Source organism: Symphalangus syndactylus, chromosome 11, assembly GCF_028878055.3.
Source record: "Symphalangus syndactylus isolate Jambi chromosome 11, NHGRI_mSymSyn1-v2.1_pri, whole genome shotgun sequence".
In the NCBI taxonomy this organism is placed as follows: Eukaryota; Metazoa; Chordata; class Mammalia; order Primates; family Hylobatidae; genus Symphalangus; species Symphalangus syndactylus.
This window is the reverse complement of record NC_072433.2, coordinates 43,979,864-43,995,487: the sequence shown is the minus strand read 5'-3', so window position 1 is coordinate 43,995,487 and position 15,624 is coordinate 43,979,864. Positions and strand designations below refer to the sequence as shown.

General features: G+C 48.6%; 1 protein-coding gene across 2 annotated transcripts in view; it reads right to left on the bottom strand.

The window, feature by feature from the left end:
• ZNF423 (zinc finger protein 423) overlaps window positions 1-15,624 on the bottom strand; it is a 367,833-nt gene that overhangs the window by 324,015 nt on the left and 28,194 nt on the right. Inside the window, exon 1 of one of the 2 annotated variants that reach the window (XM_055299155.1) lies at window positions 10,023-10,091. The exons of the other annotated variant lie outside the window; for it this stretch is intronic. Within the exon in view, the coding sequence (XP_055155130.1) occupies window positions 10,023-10,038 (16 nt within the window). The 5' untranslated portion in view covers window positions 10,039-10,091. Of the gene's footprint in view, window positions 1-10,022; window positions 10,092-15,624 lie in introns of those variants that run through there. 2 annotated transcript variants of the gene reach the window in all.

Sequence of the window (15,624 nt, the reverse complement as noted above, 5' to 3'; positions counted from 1 at the left end):
TGGGCATGGTGGCTCATGCCTGTAATCCCAGCACTCTGAGAGGCCAAAGTGGGTGGATCATTGGAAGCCCAGGAGTTCAAGACCAGCCCAGGCAACAGGATGAGCACATCTCTACAAAAAATACAAAAATTAGCCAGGTGTGGTGGCATGTGCTACTCAGGAGGCTGAGGTGGGAGGATCTCCTGAGCCTGTGAGTTCTAGGTTGCAGTGAGCTGTGATTGTGCCACTCCACTCCAGCCTGGGCAACAGAGTGAGATCCCATCTCAGAAAACCTAAATAAATGAATAAATGAAGTCCTGAAGCAGTACTGAAGTAGCTGATTTGGAATCATTTCTCACAGTCTGGAAAGTGAGAAAGGGTGAGGGGCTGTATGGTGTACTTTCATTTGTGTGGGGGAGGGGAGATAACGACACACATTTTCATGTGTCTGAACACATGTAAATTGCCCTGGAACCAGACACAAGAAACTAGGACCAGCAGTGGCCTCCAAGAGGACAGTGGGTGGCTGGGGGAGTTTCTAATTTTGCTCCCTGTGCATACATTAGCAATTCGTGTGTTTAAAAGTGTGTGTGTGGTCTACTTAAACCCCCTGCCACACCACCAGGGGCACCCATGCTTGCCTTGGGGTGCTGCATTTTTGCCTTCCCACCTTGGTCCACTCCCCTAGCTGTAGCCCTACTAAGTGGTGGGGCTTTGGGGAAGTTCTTGCTGCTCTCTCTGAACTCCCATTTCCCTGTGTGTATGAACGACATTAGACTAGACTTCCCCCAAATCCCCACCCACCCTAGTGCCCTACAGGTCTACCTTGGTGACTCCAACCCCACAGCCCAGAGCTGGCCTAACAGGCAACGGCGCACTTCACCCCCAGCCCACCCTGTGCCCCGACTCCGGGCAGCCGGAGCCTTCTGAGGTGGCAGGACAGGCCACCAGGAGAGCAGTGACAGCCAAGCAGACATGTTCATCCTCCAGGTATCCACTGCCCCAGCCTCGGATAACAGCAGCACCCCGATCGCGCCCTGAGGAACCGCCCCTAACCCTAACCTCAGTGTGCCACCAGTCAAAATGCCCTGCCCTCCCCTGAGCCATGGCCCAGGCTCATGCTTAGATCTGCCCAGGGATTGATCCTCAAGCAGAGCCACGCAGGAGACAGGGAAGGTGACGAACTCCTACCCCATGGCAGTTCCTGGAAGAGAACATCCATTCCCTCTCGCTCCCACATCTCTAGAGCTGCCCCAAGGCCTCCATCTCTGTACATTCACACTGTTGGCTCCCCCTTGGCCTCCTGTTAAAGTCTCTTTTGGCTTAAGTTGTCCAGAATTGGCTTCTGTCACTTGCACCACCGAACCCTGCTGGACAGGAAACCAGCACAGTGGCTGAGACAGCAGCTGAGACCATGGGGATGGTCCTGCCATTGCAGCTGACTCAGAAGCCACCCAGGAAAGGCCAAAAGCCCTTTGGACAGGGGCCAGAGGTCCACATCCGCCCCCCAACTCCTATGAATGCCTTGGAGAACCGGGAGGCCCCAGGTGGGCTCCTGCAGAAGAAGCTGGAGAAAGAAAACAAATAGCTCCTTCCTCAAGGACATTAGCAGGATTTGCCGAACTCCCACTTCTTACTCCTGGAAAGCCCAGAGGACGCAGGAAGTGACAGTTCCAGGGAAGGTGTGAGGTCGAAGGCTGTGGGCTGCCAGGGTCCAAGAGCCAGGCCCTGAGGAGCCGGGGCTTCGGAGACAGAAGGCCCTGGGTCAAGGCCGCAAGCCCAGCCCTCAGCAGCTGGGGGACCCCAGATGGGGCCTGTAACACTGAACCTTTTCAGGCATCACCTGTAAAATGGACATGATTCATCTGCCTTCCCATGGACTCTGGGGGGGTGGGGGGATGACATCCCTGACATGTCCTGTGCCCAGGATAGACTGCACCTGCCCTTTCCAACAATGGGACAGGATCGGAGGGCAAGCAGGACAGGCATGGGCTGTGCTTTCTCAGGTGGGCAACTGAGGCTCAGACAGGAAACACGCTTGTTCCTGAGAAGTACAAAATTACTCCAATCCTCCAAGGTCCTCCTGAACAACCCAATCAATTGGCTTCCTATAAGATTTGCTCCAGAAAAGTTTTGCAAGCCACTATTGTCAAAAAAAAAAAAAAAAAAAAAAAAAACTAATCCACAATGAGTTTACAGCTCGACAGGCCTAGCACCCCATTTCCCTTACCTCAAACCCAGGAGCATAACCCAAAACAGGGCTCTGATAGGGGTGAGCCTGGCATGTGAGCAAGGAGCCAGGAGGAGGTGGCATCCCCCACCCCAGGAGTGTGGATGGCCAGCAAGACAGAGGCGACAGGAGGCAGTCGGGTCTCTTCTGAAGCAGCCTCAGAGCACTGGCCATCTCAACTCTGCAGCGGGCATCTCTCCTGACCTCCTCTTTCCCACATGTGTGTCCTAGAATGCCACCTCCCAAGCCACCTCGAGGAGGGCAGCCTGCTGGTTAGGGCGTCAGGGTCTGGGATGAAACCAACCAGGCTCACAGCGGGGCTCAGCCACTCATCAGCTGTGTGAACTTCGGCAAGTTACTCGGACTCTCAGAACTTGAGTTTCTTATTAGTAAAATGGGTCAAAGAGGGCCTGCCTTAGTGGGAGAATAGGCTGCTCAGTAAATGTGGCCATTCTCATTAATAACACTATCATTATCCCTTTCCTGCCCTGATACCCCCAGCCACTCCACCAAAACAAACCAAAAAAAGCAGCCCCCCCAGGCAGCAGCTGCACAAAGATCTTGATACAGGGTCAGGACAGGAAGTTATCTGGGAGTTCCCTAACTTTCCATGAGAAATCTAAGGCACAGACCTAATTCACAACGGAAGTGGGGGGCCTGGCACCTGCTTCTGCTTCATCAGGCACAGTGGGAAACTGACAACTCAGTCTAGTGCCCCACTGGACAGATGGGGAAGCTGAGGCACAGGGAAGTGGTATGACAGGCGCCAAGTCACACAGCAAACAGGAGGCAGGGCTGGTCCAGGAGCTCCAGGCAGACTCTGGCAGGGCAGCACTGCCCAGCTCTTTTAACCCTCGGATGGCAACCTTGAGGCCTCCAGGGCCAGCCAGGTAACATTAAAGGGTACGGAGGGCTTGATGCACACAACAGGGAGTCACAGGTACGAGGAACAGAGCACGCGGGCTTGGGTATAAGCAGGCAGCGCCAGCCCATCCTTGCTGTACGGGAATTGGATCTCCTGATTGCTCTGAAGAACAGCTAGAAATCTGGATTTTTGTGCATACTTTCCTGAATTTTAAGTGTTACATTCTAATTCCAAACAAAATATATATATATATATTTTGAGACAGTCTCACTCTTTTGCCCAGGCTGGAGTGCAGTGGTACAATCTCAGCTCACTGCAAACTTTACCTCCCAGGCTCAGGCGATTCTCCTGCCTCAGCCTCCTGGGTAGCTGGAATTACAAGCGCCCGCCACTATGCTGGGCTAATTTTTGTATTTTTAGTGGAGGCAGGATTTCACCATGTTGGCCAGGCTGGTCTTGAACTCCTGGGCTCCCACGATCCACCTGCTTTGGTTTCCCAAAGTGCTGGGATTGCAGGCGTGAGCCACTGTGCCTAGCCAAAAACAAATTTTAATCCTGAGCAGCCAAGAAAACAAAATGATCCTGACACTGGATGCACTCCTCGGGTTCCCAGACTGCAACCTTCCCCCAGGATTTCAAAGTAGGTCCTGAGTATTTTTGTTTGTTTGTTTTGTCATTGAGCTAAAATGACATGAGAGGTGCTTGGAAAGTATTTTTCCCTATAAAGCAATGTCTTGCTCAGGTGACTAAAATTCCACCATTAGCTACTAATTCCTTTTAGTCAAATAGTGCTCTCCTTGGATATTCTTTTAAAAAGAAGATTCAGGCAGGATGCAGTGGTTCATGCCTGTAATCCCAACATTTTGGAAGAGCGAGGAAGGAGGATTGCCTGAGCCCAGGAGTTGCCAGCCTAAGCAACATAGTGAGGCCCCATCTCTACTAAAAATGTAAAAATTAGCCAGGCATGGTGGCATGCACCTGTAGTCCCAGCTACTGGGGAGGCTGAGGTGGGAGGATTGCTTGAGCCTGGGAGGTTGAGGCTGCAGTGAGCTATAATCATGCCACTGCACTCCAGCCTGGGTGACAGAGCGAGACCTTGTCTCAAAAAAAAAGAAGATTCCAAAGCGTTTATTGTAAATGTCTTAGTCTAGAGGAGAGGCCTAAGCAATGCTTCCGTCCTGGAAAAACAAAGTAATAATAATAACAGTAACAGTAGCAATAACAAACCTATACTGAGCAATCAGTATGCTCAAGCACCATCCCAAGTACTGAGGACACAGTTGACTGCAAAGGATTTTGAGAGGGTGAAGAAAAGCATGTGTCTATTTTAGATAAGAAGCTGCTAATATCTCCCCAAAATACCACTCCCAAGGCTGAGATCAGACACTTGGTGTCTTTCCAGCAGAGAAGCATCGCCACATTTGCCATCTCGAAATAAGTCTGGCATCCTCCATGGACAAAACTTTTGGCTGCCAAATAGCTGAGGCACGCCTGAGGCTCTGGCCACCTGACGTCCTGGAGGGAGGGCCTTGCATGGAGTCCTAGAGGCGGAGAAGGGAGAGCAGGGGGAGGAGGGGAAAGTTTACCTGGACACTTTTCCCTAAAATGCTGATCTTAGGTCTAGACAACACAAAAGATGCTGCTAAAATTACTATGAAGTCTTTCCCCAAAAGGCATTTGGTTACATCTGATTTTAACATGCACTTGCAGAAGTCCACTCTGGGCCCATCCTGGGCTTCCAGATGAGGGTCTGGAAAGGGCCCCTGAGATTATAAACCCAATAAAAGAGATGCAGAGGCCTGGGGAGGACTTTCCAGGAAGGAAATGCAGAGCAGCAACAGGAACACAGGTCCCATCAGACCAGGGTGCAGGTCACAGAGCCACAGAGACCGCCTGATACCACCTTAGCCTGACTGCGGACAGCTGGGGAGAGTGGTGCTGAGCAGGAGGTGCTCAGGCAGAGCTGAGACCCTGAAGGTAGGAGAAATGGGGACAGTGCAGTTAGAGAACAAAGAAAACTCAGTAAGAAACAAGACCACCACGTCACTTATCCCACGGTTTGTGTTGTGCACATGCATGCTTTGTCCATACAGTTTGAGTCCATCCATCTTTCGACCCTACTAGGTAAGTGCGTAGCAAGGTGTGCTTAGCTCCATTTTATCAATGAAGAGAATACGAGGCCCAGAGAGGTGAAGACACCATTTCAGGATCGCATAGCTGCAGTTCACAAATGCTCCATCTCTTCGCTCCAACATTCTGACATTTTTTAAGTTCATCAACTGTGCCAAGCCCTCCCCACTGCTGGGCGTGGTGAGCTGTGTTCCACCACCACCACCAAAGCCCCATCCAGTGCCAGGCCTGCCATGGTCACCTCGCTACTCATGTCTCAGTCACAGCTCATCAGTCGTTTTTCTCAGAAGGCTTCTGTGCAGTTGAAATCGAATTCCCCTACTCCTTGATGCATCGCCCCTCAGAATGGATCGCATGATAGCATCACACCCACACCTACCTTTCCTAGAGCAAGGCCATATAAAAATACCTGGAGGGATTGCTGAAACTCAGATGCCTGGGCTCCCACAGAGATTCTGACTCAGCAGAGCCTGGATAGGGCCTGGGGATCTGCATTGCTACCAAGTTCCCAGGTGAGGCTGACCCCATGCTGTCCAATACAGTCGCTACTACCCTCATGTGAGTATTTAAATAAAAATTAACAAAAATAAATCAAACTGGGCATGGTGGTGCATACCTATAGTCCCAGCTACTTGGGAGGCTGAGGCAGTAGGATCGCTGGAGCCCAGGAGTTCAAGTCTATAGTGTGCTGTGACTGCACCTGTGTATAGACACTGCACTCCAGCCTGGGCAACACAGAGAGACCCCATGTCTAAAAATAAAAAAGAGCTGAGTGCAGTGGCTCTCACCTGTAATCCCAGCTACTCTGGAGGCTGATGTGGGAGGATCCCTTGAGGCTAAGAGTTCAAGACCTACCTGGGCAATATAGGGAGATCCCATCTCTTAAAAAATAAAAATAAATTAGCTGAGTGTGATGGTGAACGCCTATAGTCCCAGCTACTACAGAGGCTGAGATGAGAGGATCACTTGAGCCCAGGAGCTCAAAACTACAATGAGCTGTAACCATGCCACTGTACTCCAGCTTGGGCAACAGGGCAAGACCCTGTCTCTAAAAAAAAAAATAATAAATAAATAAATATTGTTAAAATAAATATTTTTAAATTTTTCTAATTAAATCAAATTTAAAATGGCAGCTCTGGCCAGGCACAGTGGCTCATGCCTGTATTCCCAGCACTTTGGGAGGCTGAGGCGGGTGGATCACGAGGTCAAGAGATCGAGACCATCCTGGCCAACATGGTGAAACCTCGTCTCTACTAAAAATACAAAAAATTAGCCGGGCGTGGTAGTGGGTGCCTGTAGTCCCAGCTACTCAGGAGGCTGAGGTAGGAGAATGGCGTGAACCCAGGAGGCGGAGCTTGCAGTGAGCCGAGATCGCGCCACTGCACTCCAGCCTGGGTGACAGAGTGAGACTCCGTCTCAAAAAAAAAAAAAAAAAAATGGCAGTTCCTCAGTCCCACTAGCCAGGTTTCAAATGCTCAAAACCCACGTGACCAATGGCTACCATATTGGACAGTACAGATATAGAATATTTCCATCTTTGCCAAAAGGTCTGTTGGACAGCACTGGTCTAGACTCTAGAGTACATGTTACTGTTAGTAATCATAGGCTCATCCACGAGTATCTTTTTTTTTTTTTGAGACAGAATCTCACTCTGTCGCCCAGGCTGGAGTGCAGTGATGTGATCTCGGCTCACTGCAACCTCCGCCTCCTAGGTACAAGCGATTCTCCCTGTCTCAGCCTCCCAAGTAGCTGGGAGTACAGGCACCCGCCACCTTACCTGGCTGATTTTTGTATTTTTAGTAGAGAGAGTGTTTCACCATGTTGGCCGGGCTGGTCTCAAACTCCTGACCTCAGGTGATCCGCCCGCCTCAGCCTCCCAAAGTGCTGGATTACAGGAATGAGCCACCGCGCCTGGCCCATCCATGAGTATCTGATTACAGATGGTCCCCGACTTAAAATTTGCAGACGTACAACTGTTCAACCTCACAATGGTATGAAAGCAATACACATTTAGTAGAAACTGTACTTCAGTACAGTACTCAATAAATTACGTGAGATATTCTTCCCTTTATTATAAAATAGGCTTTGTGTTAGATGAGTTTGCCCAACTGTAGGCTAATGTAAGTGTTCCAAGTATGTTAAGATAAGCTGGCTAAGCGCTGATGTTTGTAGGTTAGGAGTATTATTAAAGGTATATTTGTTGAATAGATGGATGGATGGATGGATGATGGATGGATGAACAGATGAACAGATGGACAGATGGACGGATGGATGGATGGACGGGAAGACAGACAGATGAATGGAAGGATGGACAGTGAGCTGAATGGCAAGAACTCCGAAAGGGGCAGAGACTCCCAGTAGCCTGACTCCTCTTGAAGGCAGACCCCCTACCTCCCTTGATTGTCCTGCTAGAGCATGAACCCTCTGCTTAATCCCATAGCCCCTGCCCCAAAATATGAGCAGCAGAGGAATATCTGCTAGGCCTTGGATAACCATGTCCTGCTTAACCAAGAGGAAGCTCTGTTGGAAAAGAAAGTCAATTCTAAAACGCCTTTACTATTTTGAGTTCTTGGATACCTAGCAAACAAGAGCTGACAATCTGACTTTAATAGCTCCAGTTCTGGTCTTAAAGACATTTCTTTCCAACTAAGTAACCCAAATAAATTTAGCTACATTTTTTTAATAAGGAGAAATAATTAAAGAACAGATGGTGTTGCTTACTTTGAAATTTTTGCTCTAAAATAGATTTTGTGTGCACCTTGGTTGGAGTTCAACTCTCCCCCTCCCCCTTGCATTCGTGTGTCAGGAAAGGAGATCAGTTCACTAATTACCTGGCTGTCTTTTCCCTACAAGATCCCAATTTAAGAATCTCGTTTCATTCTAAGAAAATTAATTCAAAATGCCAAATAATTTAAAAATGTATTAAGATTCCCCTTAGACTAGAAAGCAAAAAGGAGCTTTCATTTGTCTGTTAAAAATCACCTTGGGTAGTAGATTGAAGTTTAGCTCTTAAGACTTGATCCCCACAATTGGGCTTTTGGCAAAAGCTATGGGTTCCATATGTCCACAAAATGTTTCATTTAAAATATATGTGCTTTTAAATTGGTCTCTGACCATTTCTATGCCACAGTCTCTAACTGCTCCATGCATTTTCCCAACCCTTGGAGCCTTGTTCGACTCGGAAGCTAGACTCTTTTATTTGCATTGGAGGTAACCTATTTCCAGCATGCCAAAACCTGTTCACTTTCAAAGCCACTTTTGGAGATTTTATAGCCTGAAATGGAATAAAATTTAAATTTAATAAAATTTAAGACCTGAACAAGAAAAAAAAGAAAAACTGAACGAGTTTAAAAGCCAGCTACCCAGACACGGAGGAAAATATTCTGAGAAAACCCCACAGGGCGGTGGGGCGGGGGCAGGGGCGGGGGGCGGTGGGGAGCCAGACCATGGATAGCCTGCCAAATGTCATCTGGGGCTGGCTTTAGAAGAGAACCAGAGCTGGGGATGCAATGCAATTATTTAAATCCAGAAAGAAAAATGTTTGCTCCCAAATTTGGCAGCAGATGATTGCCTCTGATTCTTCCCGTTTCCAACTGATTCCATGCAAGCTTAAGTGGAGGAAGCTTCAGGCCCAGAAGAACGCACAGGACAAGGGTCCCACACCTGGGCTCGAGGCGTGGTCTGCAAAGTGAAAAGTCCTGCTCTGTGACCAGATGAACCGAGGGTCTCACTCTAAGGCCTTCAGGGGTGACAAAGCACATTTTTCTTTAAACCACAGGTTGTAACAAGAAGGGATTTCCCTCTTCCTTTGTTTCTCTCTGTCTCTGCCTTTGTCCCTGGCTGGCAGCCCCCTCCTCTGCCCCTGTCGCTCTCTTTTTTCCTCCCCCTGGCTCCAGGGTGTGCGAAGGCCGAGCCTGGCTGTCACTCCGGCCCTTCTGTGGGCCCAGGGAAGGAGGCCACACGGGGCTCCCCAGGCCTCAGGGTATTTATTACCACCCCCTACAGCCCAGTCCCTCTGCAGCCTCCAAGGCTGTGCTCAAAGGCGGTGAGGTCTGCTGTGCACACCCATGAAAGGGCCTCTGGGGGATGCATTCAATGCCTCCAGCTGGGTTTTCCTCTCTCTCCCACAGATGGTTCAATCACTTCCACATCTCCTATCCTACTAGAGGAAAGAGCTGGGAAAGCCGAAGATGAGTAAGAAGAAACACCCCTGGTTGGCTGGTGAATTCCAAGAGCACGTGGGCAGGATCTCCTGATACAGGAGACTGTGGGAGTATTTGGGCTGAAAGGACAACCCGTTTGTCTAAGTCACCCCCGCAGGAATTTTTTTTTTTTTTCCTGAAACGGAGTCTCTCTCTGTTGCCCAGGCTGGAGTGCAGTGGTGTGATTTCAGCTTGCTGTGACCTCCGCCTCTCAGGTTCAAGTGATTCTCATGCCTCAGCCTCCCGAGTAGCTGGGATTACAGGTGCCCACCACCACGCCTGGCTAGTTTTTGTGTTTTTAGTAGAGACAGGGAGTCACCACGTTGGCCAGGCTGGTCTCGAACTCCTGACCTCAGGCGATCCACCTGCCTCGGCCTCCCAAAATGTTGGGATTACAGGCGTGAGCCACCACGTCCGGCCCCCTGCAGGAATTTTTAAATCCAAGTTAGATGGGGTCAAGATGATGTTGCTCCTTCATCCTCCCCAGGCAAGGCCCCTAGCTGAGTCAGAAGGTATGAGACCCACATTGTCTAAGAGAACTAAGCTCTAGTTCGAGCTCCTTCTGTCTGCCTACTTCCCTTGCCCCACCCCTCAGCCCAAGGCCTCCCCTGCTCACCCCTCTTCTTATGCATCCATGTCTTTCTTCTTTTACAGGGTAAAATCCATCCTTCTCCAGGAAGTTTTCCTGGGGGAATAAATACAGAATTTCTTATTGCAGGCTAGTAAGCATGTGCAATCTCCTGGTGAAATACTACTTGTATGCCCATTTGACAGATGAGCAAACTGAGGCTCAGACTACCTAATGACTTGCCCAGGTAGTCATCTATGCAGCCAGGATTTAACTGCTTTTCCAGATACACAAGTGAATTTTCAAAGCCTCTGGATGGCTGATCCCCTGCCTTGAGCAAGGCCCTTCCCTGGGGTGTGGCCCAGGGGTCAGGATAGGAGGCCCTAAGGCATCCTCACTTTCTCATCAGACCACCCCGGTGACTAATGACTCTGGGCAAAGCAGACAGGCCCAAGTGGGGGACAAGGCCTGTGATCGACCTTGAACTTAAGAAGCTCCAAGCTCTCACCAGCATTGCTAATGGGCCAGGAGTAACCTGAGCCAGCCCTTGGATGGAAACTCAAGCCATTATGCCTGGCTGGCCTGCCGGCCGGCTGGCATCACTACCTGAACAGAAGCCTCACTTCTCCATTTCACGGGGCTTCTGTTCAGAGCAACCTTTTCTCTTGCAACAACAAAACAGCTCCCATTTATTAAGCACTGACTAAGTGCCAGACACTCTGCTAAGCACTTTACACACATTATCTTGTTTAATCTTCACAGCTGTGCAGGAAAAAACTAGTGTTAATGCTGCATCATAGGCGAGGAAACTGAGGCTCAGAGAGGATAAGGAAGTTGCCCAAGGGTGCACAGCTAGCTGGTAAGCTCAAAGCTGGTGTCTGAACAGGCCTGTGTTCCTAACCAGAGTCCTATGCTGCCCTTGGAAGGAGATTCTTGCTTGAGACTATGGATAATTTGTTTTAATATTTTTTCAAAATGCTCTGCAACATTCCGAAGGGGAAAGAAAAAAGTTATAACTTGTTGGGGGAAAAAAAGGAGGAGAAGGAGGCAGGGGAGACAGTGAGAGGAAGGTTGAGTAATCTGTGAAGTTACCATGATATCTGGTGGGAAAACACACACACACACATACACACTTGGACATGTACATGCACCAACAGGCTTCACCTGCCTTGTATCTGGGATTTTGTGTTAAAGGGGCCGAGCACAGTGACTGACACCTGTAATCCCAGCACTTTGGGAAAACAGAGGTAGGAGGATCACTTGAGCTCAGGAGTCCGAGACCAGCCTGGGCAATATAAGTGAGACCTCTCTACAAAAAATAAAAATTTTAAGGCCGGGCGTGGTGGCTCACGCCTGTAATCCCAGCACTTTGGGAGGCTGAGGCGGGCGGATCACGAGGTCAGGAGATCGAGACCATCCTGGCTAACACAGTGAAATCCCGTCTCTACTAAAAATACAAAAAATTAGCCGGGCGAGGTGGCAGGCGCCTGTAGTCCCAGCTACTCGGGAGGCTGAGGCAGGAGAATGGTGTGAACCCCGGGGGGCGGAGCCTGCAGTGAGCCGAGATCGCACCACTGCACTCCAGCCTGGGCGACAGCGAGACTCTGTCTCAAAAAAAATAAAAAAATAAAATAAATAAAAATAAAAATTTGGTACACACCTGTAGTCCCAAGCTGCTCAGGAGGCTGTGGCAAGATTGCTTGAGCCCAGAAAGTGGAGGTTACAGTGAGCCATATAATGCCACAGCACTCCAGCCTCGATGACAGAGTGATAACGTCTCAAAAAAAATTTTTTTTTAATCCAAAAGGGTAATGTTTCTCATCTAGGGCTTAGATTATTAGTGTCAAAACTGTGGGGAATGTCCCAAAATACATTATTCCCTATCATGCTTCTAAGCTACCCAAGAGACTTCCAAGCCCACAGCCAGGCATTGCATCTCCAGCCAGACACCGCACACGCTTCCTCAGAGTCCTCCCAGCAGTCCCAAAGGCAGAGATTAGAGCCCCCCTGTCACAGGTAGGGACCCTGAACCTCACAGAAAGTAAGGTGCAGGCCCATGGTTCCTCAGTTGACAAGAGACAGAGCCAGGTTTTGAACCCAGGTCAGCCTGCTTCCAAAGCACTTCCACCCTGCTTCCAACTTCCAATCATGCCAATCCCAAGTTGGGGGTGGGGGAGGTGTGCTGTTGCTAAGTGGTCTCGGGCCAGGAGAGAGAGCTACAGAGATGCTACACAGAGCCTGAGTGGCAGAAGAGTGGCACTCAAATCCTCAGCTCTGGCCAGATTTCAGGAAGGCAGGAGCACTGGGTGGGGAGCCAGGAGACCTGGGCACCACCAGAGCTCCAAGATAAACTTGGGTGAGTCACTTCCCATCTCCAAGCCTTTCTAAGCCTCAGATGCCATTTTCCTGCAGAACAGGAGCTTTTCTGGGTCTCACACCCAGAAGGAAACCTGACTCCTTGCTTTCCCTTCCTGGATCCCGCCTCTCCACCAAATGCCACGCTGCGCTACCCAGAAAAGGACGAGATTCCAGGGTGCCCCGTAAGCAGAGGCCCTGAGAATCCAACGGGCGGGCACCTCCATCCACCAACAGCTGCCCTCCTCTCTGATGCAAAAGAAACTCGTGGGCTGGTTTTTAAGACTCGAAATAAAGTTTAAATATTACGTGGAAATTACTAAACAAATCAAATCACTGTTAAGTAGATGTCACAGGCTTCCTCTAGACAATACATTTAATGAAGATTATTGTCCTCCTGGTTATAGTTTTAGATTTGCATTTTATTATCAGAGAACCACTTATGCATTACTCCAGGATTTTCATTAGGTAAATAAATTTTTATGTGGATTTCATTATATTCCCTTGGCTGAAATCCTGATCACTTAACAGCAAGAATGCTGCTCCGACATCCTGTGTGTCAATCAGGATGTAACTGTTTCCTTTGGTTGTTGAAAATTACTTTTTAAAAAATCTGGTGTTGATGGCAAAAGGAAGAGAGATAGGGTCAGAACTCTGGGTAGATTCTGTGTCCAGTTCTTTCACTGAAACATACACACACCCTAAAAAGAAATTTTCTATTTAAAAATAACACACGTAATTTTACATACATGGGATATATAAGCTCCCACTCTCTCTTTCTCTCCATACATATATATAATATATGCTTTTTTTTTCCTGGTGTCACTTTGGCCATTCAGATGTAAACTGACACAATGGCACCGGGTCTAACCGGACTGAGGTGCAGGCCAGTACTGGAGAAATAAAGTTGAAAGAAACAAGCTTGGAAGAAGCAGGAAGGAAGGCAGTGGGGGAGACATTCCTGGAAACGCAGCCATCAGCAAGAAAAAAAAAAAATCTTTTCTAAGAAGTCTAATATGAAGCAATTAAGCTAATTGGAATCTAGATTGTAGTGGGTGCCTCCGGAAACTTGAGACCAGGGGACTCTCTTGCTGGAAAATCACACCTCAATATCAATGAGCGAGGGCGTGAATGAACGAAGCGGTCAGAAACAGACCATAACATCCAGACCTAATCCATCCAGCCCCCTCAGACACAGGCAGTTCCAGGCCCTTTCCTAGGGACCAACAAGGTTTCAGAAGAATTTACTAATAATAAAATCTCTTGTTTATTGAAAAGGGCTGGCCAGGTGTGGTGGCTCACACCTATAATCCCATTACTTTCCGAGGCCAAGACAGGTAGATCTCTTGACCCCAGGAGTTCGAGACCAGCCTAGGCAACAGTGAAACCTCCGTCACTACAAAAAATATAAAAATTAGCCAGGTGTGGTGGCATGCACCTGTAGTCCCAGCTCCTCAAGAAGCTGAGGCCAGAGGACTGCTTGAGCACGGGAGGTCAAGGCTTCAGTGAGCAGAGATTGTACCACTGCACTCCAGCCTGAGTGAAAAAGCAAGACCCTGTCTCAAAAAATAAAAAAGAAAGGGCTGTCACAAGCCAGGGATGGGCTTTGATGTGCATTATTACATCTGTCTCTGGTCAATCCAGCCCAGAGGACTCAAAGAGAACCTTCCAAGATGGCTTTCTTAAAAGCAAATGAGAGAGGCAAAGCTCTCAATATGGCTGGGGCACACAGCAACAGAGGCTACCCAATATGCAGTTAAGGGGAAGGGGAACAAGTCAGGCTGGATTGCTTCATGGCGTCTTCAACCTTAACTCCTGCCCAGAGCCAGGACTCTGATGTTGAGGTCCCATTCCCTAATCACCTGTGTGATTGGGGGAAGGTCATTACCCTCCCTGACCCTGTTCCTTGCCTATGATAATAAGAATAACAGCACCAACCTCATAGAGTTGCTGTGAGAATTGAAAGAACTAAATAGGGACTGCTTATGTCTAATGCCTGGGACGCAGGAGGGAATCAATACATGTTCACCATTACAGGGAATGTTTTCTACACAGAACTATCAGCCTGGAAGTGAGTCACTTTCTGAGAGTTCTTTCCAGCTGTTGATGACTTACCAAAACTACCTGGACTCCAATTCCAAGTTCTTTAAGGACGCAACAAAACCTCCTTAATCTTCGATCCCAAAATTAGTCACCTGTGATACTCAAGTAGGGGTTTGACTAAGCATTTCTCTCTGACCTTTGAAAAGTCCATGGGGAAGAAAGCAAAGGGAGATGATAAAATGAGGATGCCTGAAAGGAGGGTCCCCAGTGCAACAGTGGTCCTCTTCAGGGGGACATTCCGGAGGGTTTGATTTTCTTCTCTATAGTTTTGTGTAGTATTCTTATCTGCTGCAATTGAGCAAGTATTGCAATATTTTAAGGACTTTACCATTCTCTGAAGGAAAAGATATTAAAAATTATAATTGCCAAGCAGCTCAGAAACATCTTCCACATAAAATAAAAGAGATACATCTCCCGGCCCAGGTCAGCCATCTGACCTCATCACCCACTTCTCCCAATCACCTGCTCGCTCCAGCCTCCAGCCACAGAGCAGGCCCCCGCCTCATCCCTCCTCAAACACGCCAGACAATCTTCACCAGTTCCCCCACCCCTCATCCTTCCTTGTCTTCCTGAGCCCTTGTCTCTAACAAACTGTATACATTTCACTTCCTTGTCTGGTTACCAACAACAACAAGCAGAACATCAGCTCCAGGAGGGCAGGGGTTTGGATGTTTCTCACTGCGGCAGCAAGAACCCTACCTAGTCTGGGACATGACAGATGCTCAGTAATACTTGATTGGATGGAAAAATGAATGAATGAACGGCTAACTTTTTTTTTTTTTGAGTCGGGGTCTCATTCTGTGTCCCAGGCTGGAGTGCAGCAGCTCAATCATAGTTCACTGAAGCCTTGAACTCCTGGGGTCAGGCAATTCTCTCACCTCAGCCTCTCGAGTAGCTGGGACTACAGGCATGTGCCACCACGCCAGGCTAATTTTTGCATTTTTATTTTTTGTAGCAATAGGGTCTATGTTGCCTGGGCTGGTCTCACCCTTCAGGCTTCAAACAATCCTACCGCCTCAGCCTCTGGAAAAATTGTTATGTTGCCTTTTTTTTTCAGTGGGGGTACAGAAAGAGCTATTCCATTCTTTTTCTGGGGGTAGAATATCCCCTAACCCTGGGATTACAGGCGTGAGCCACCATGCCCAGTCTGAATGATTAACTTGAAATCATTCTTACGCATTTATTAAAGCAG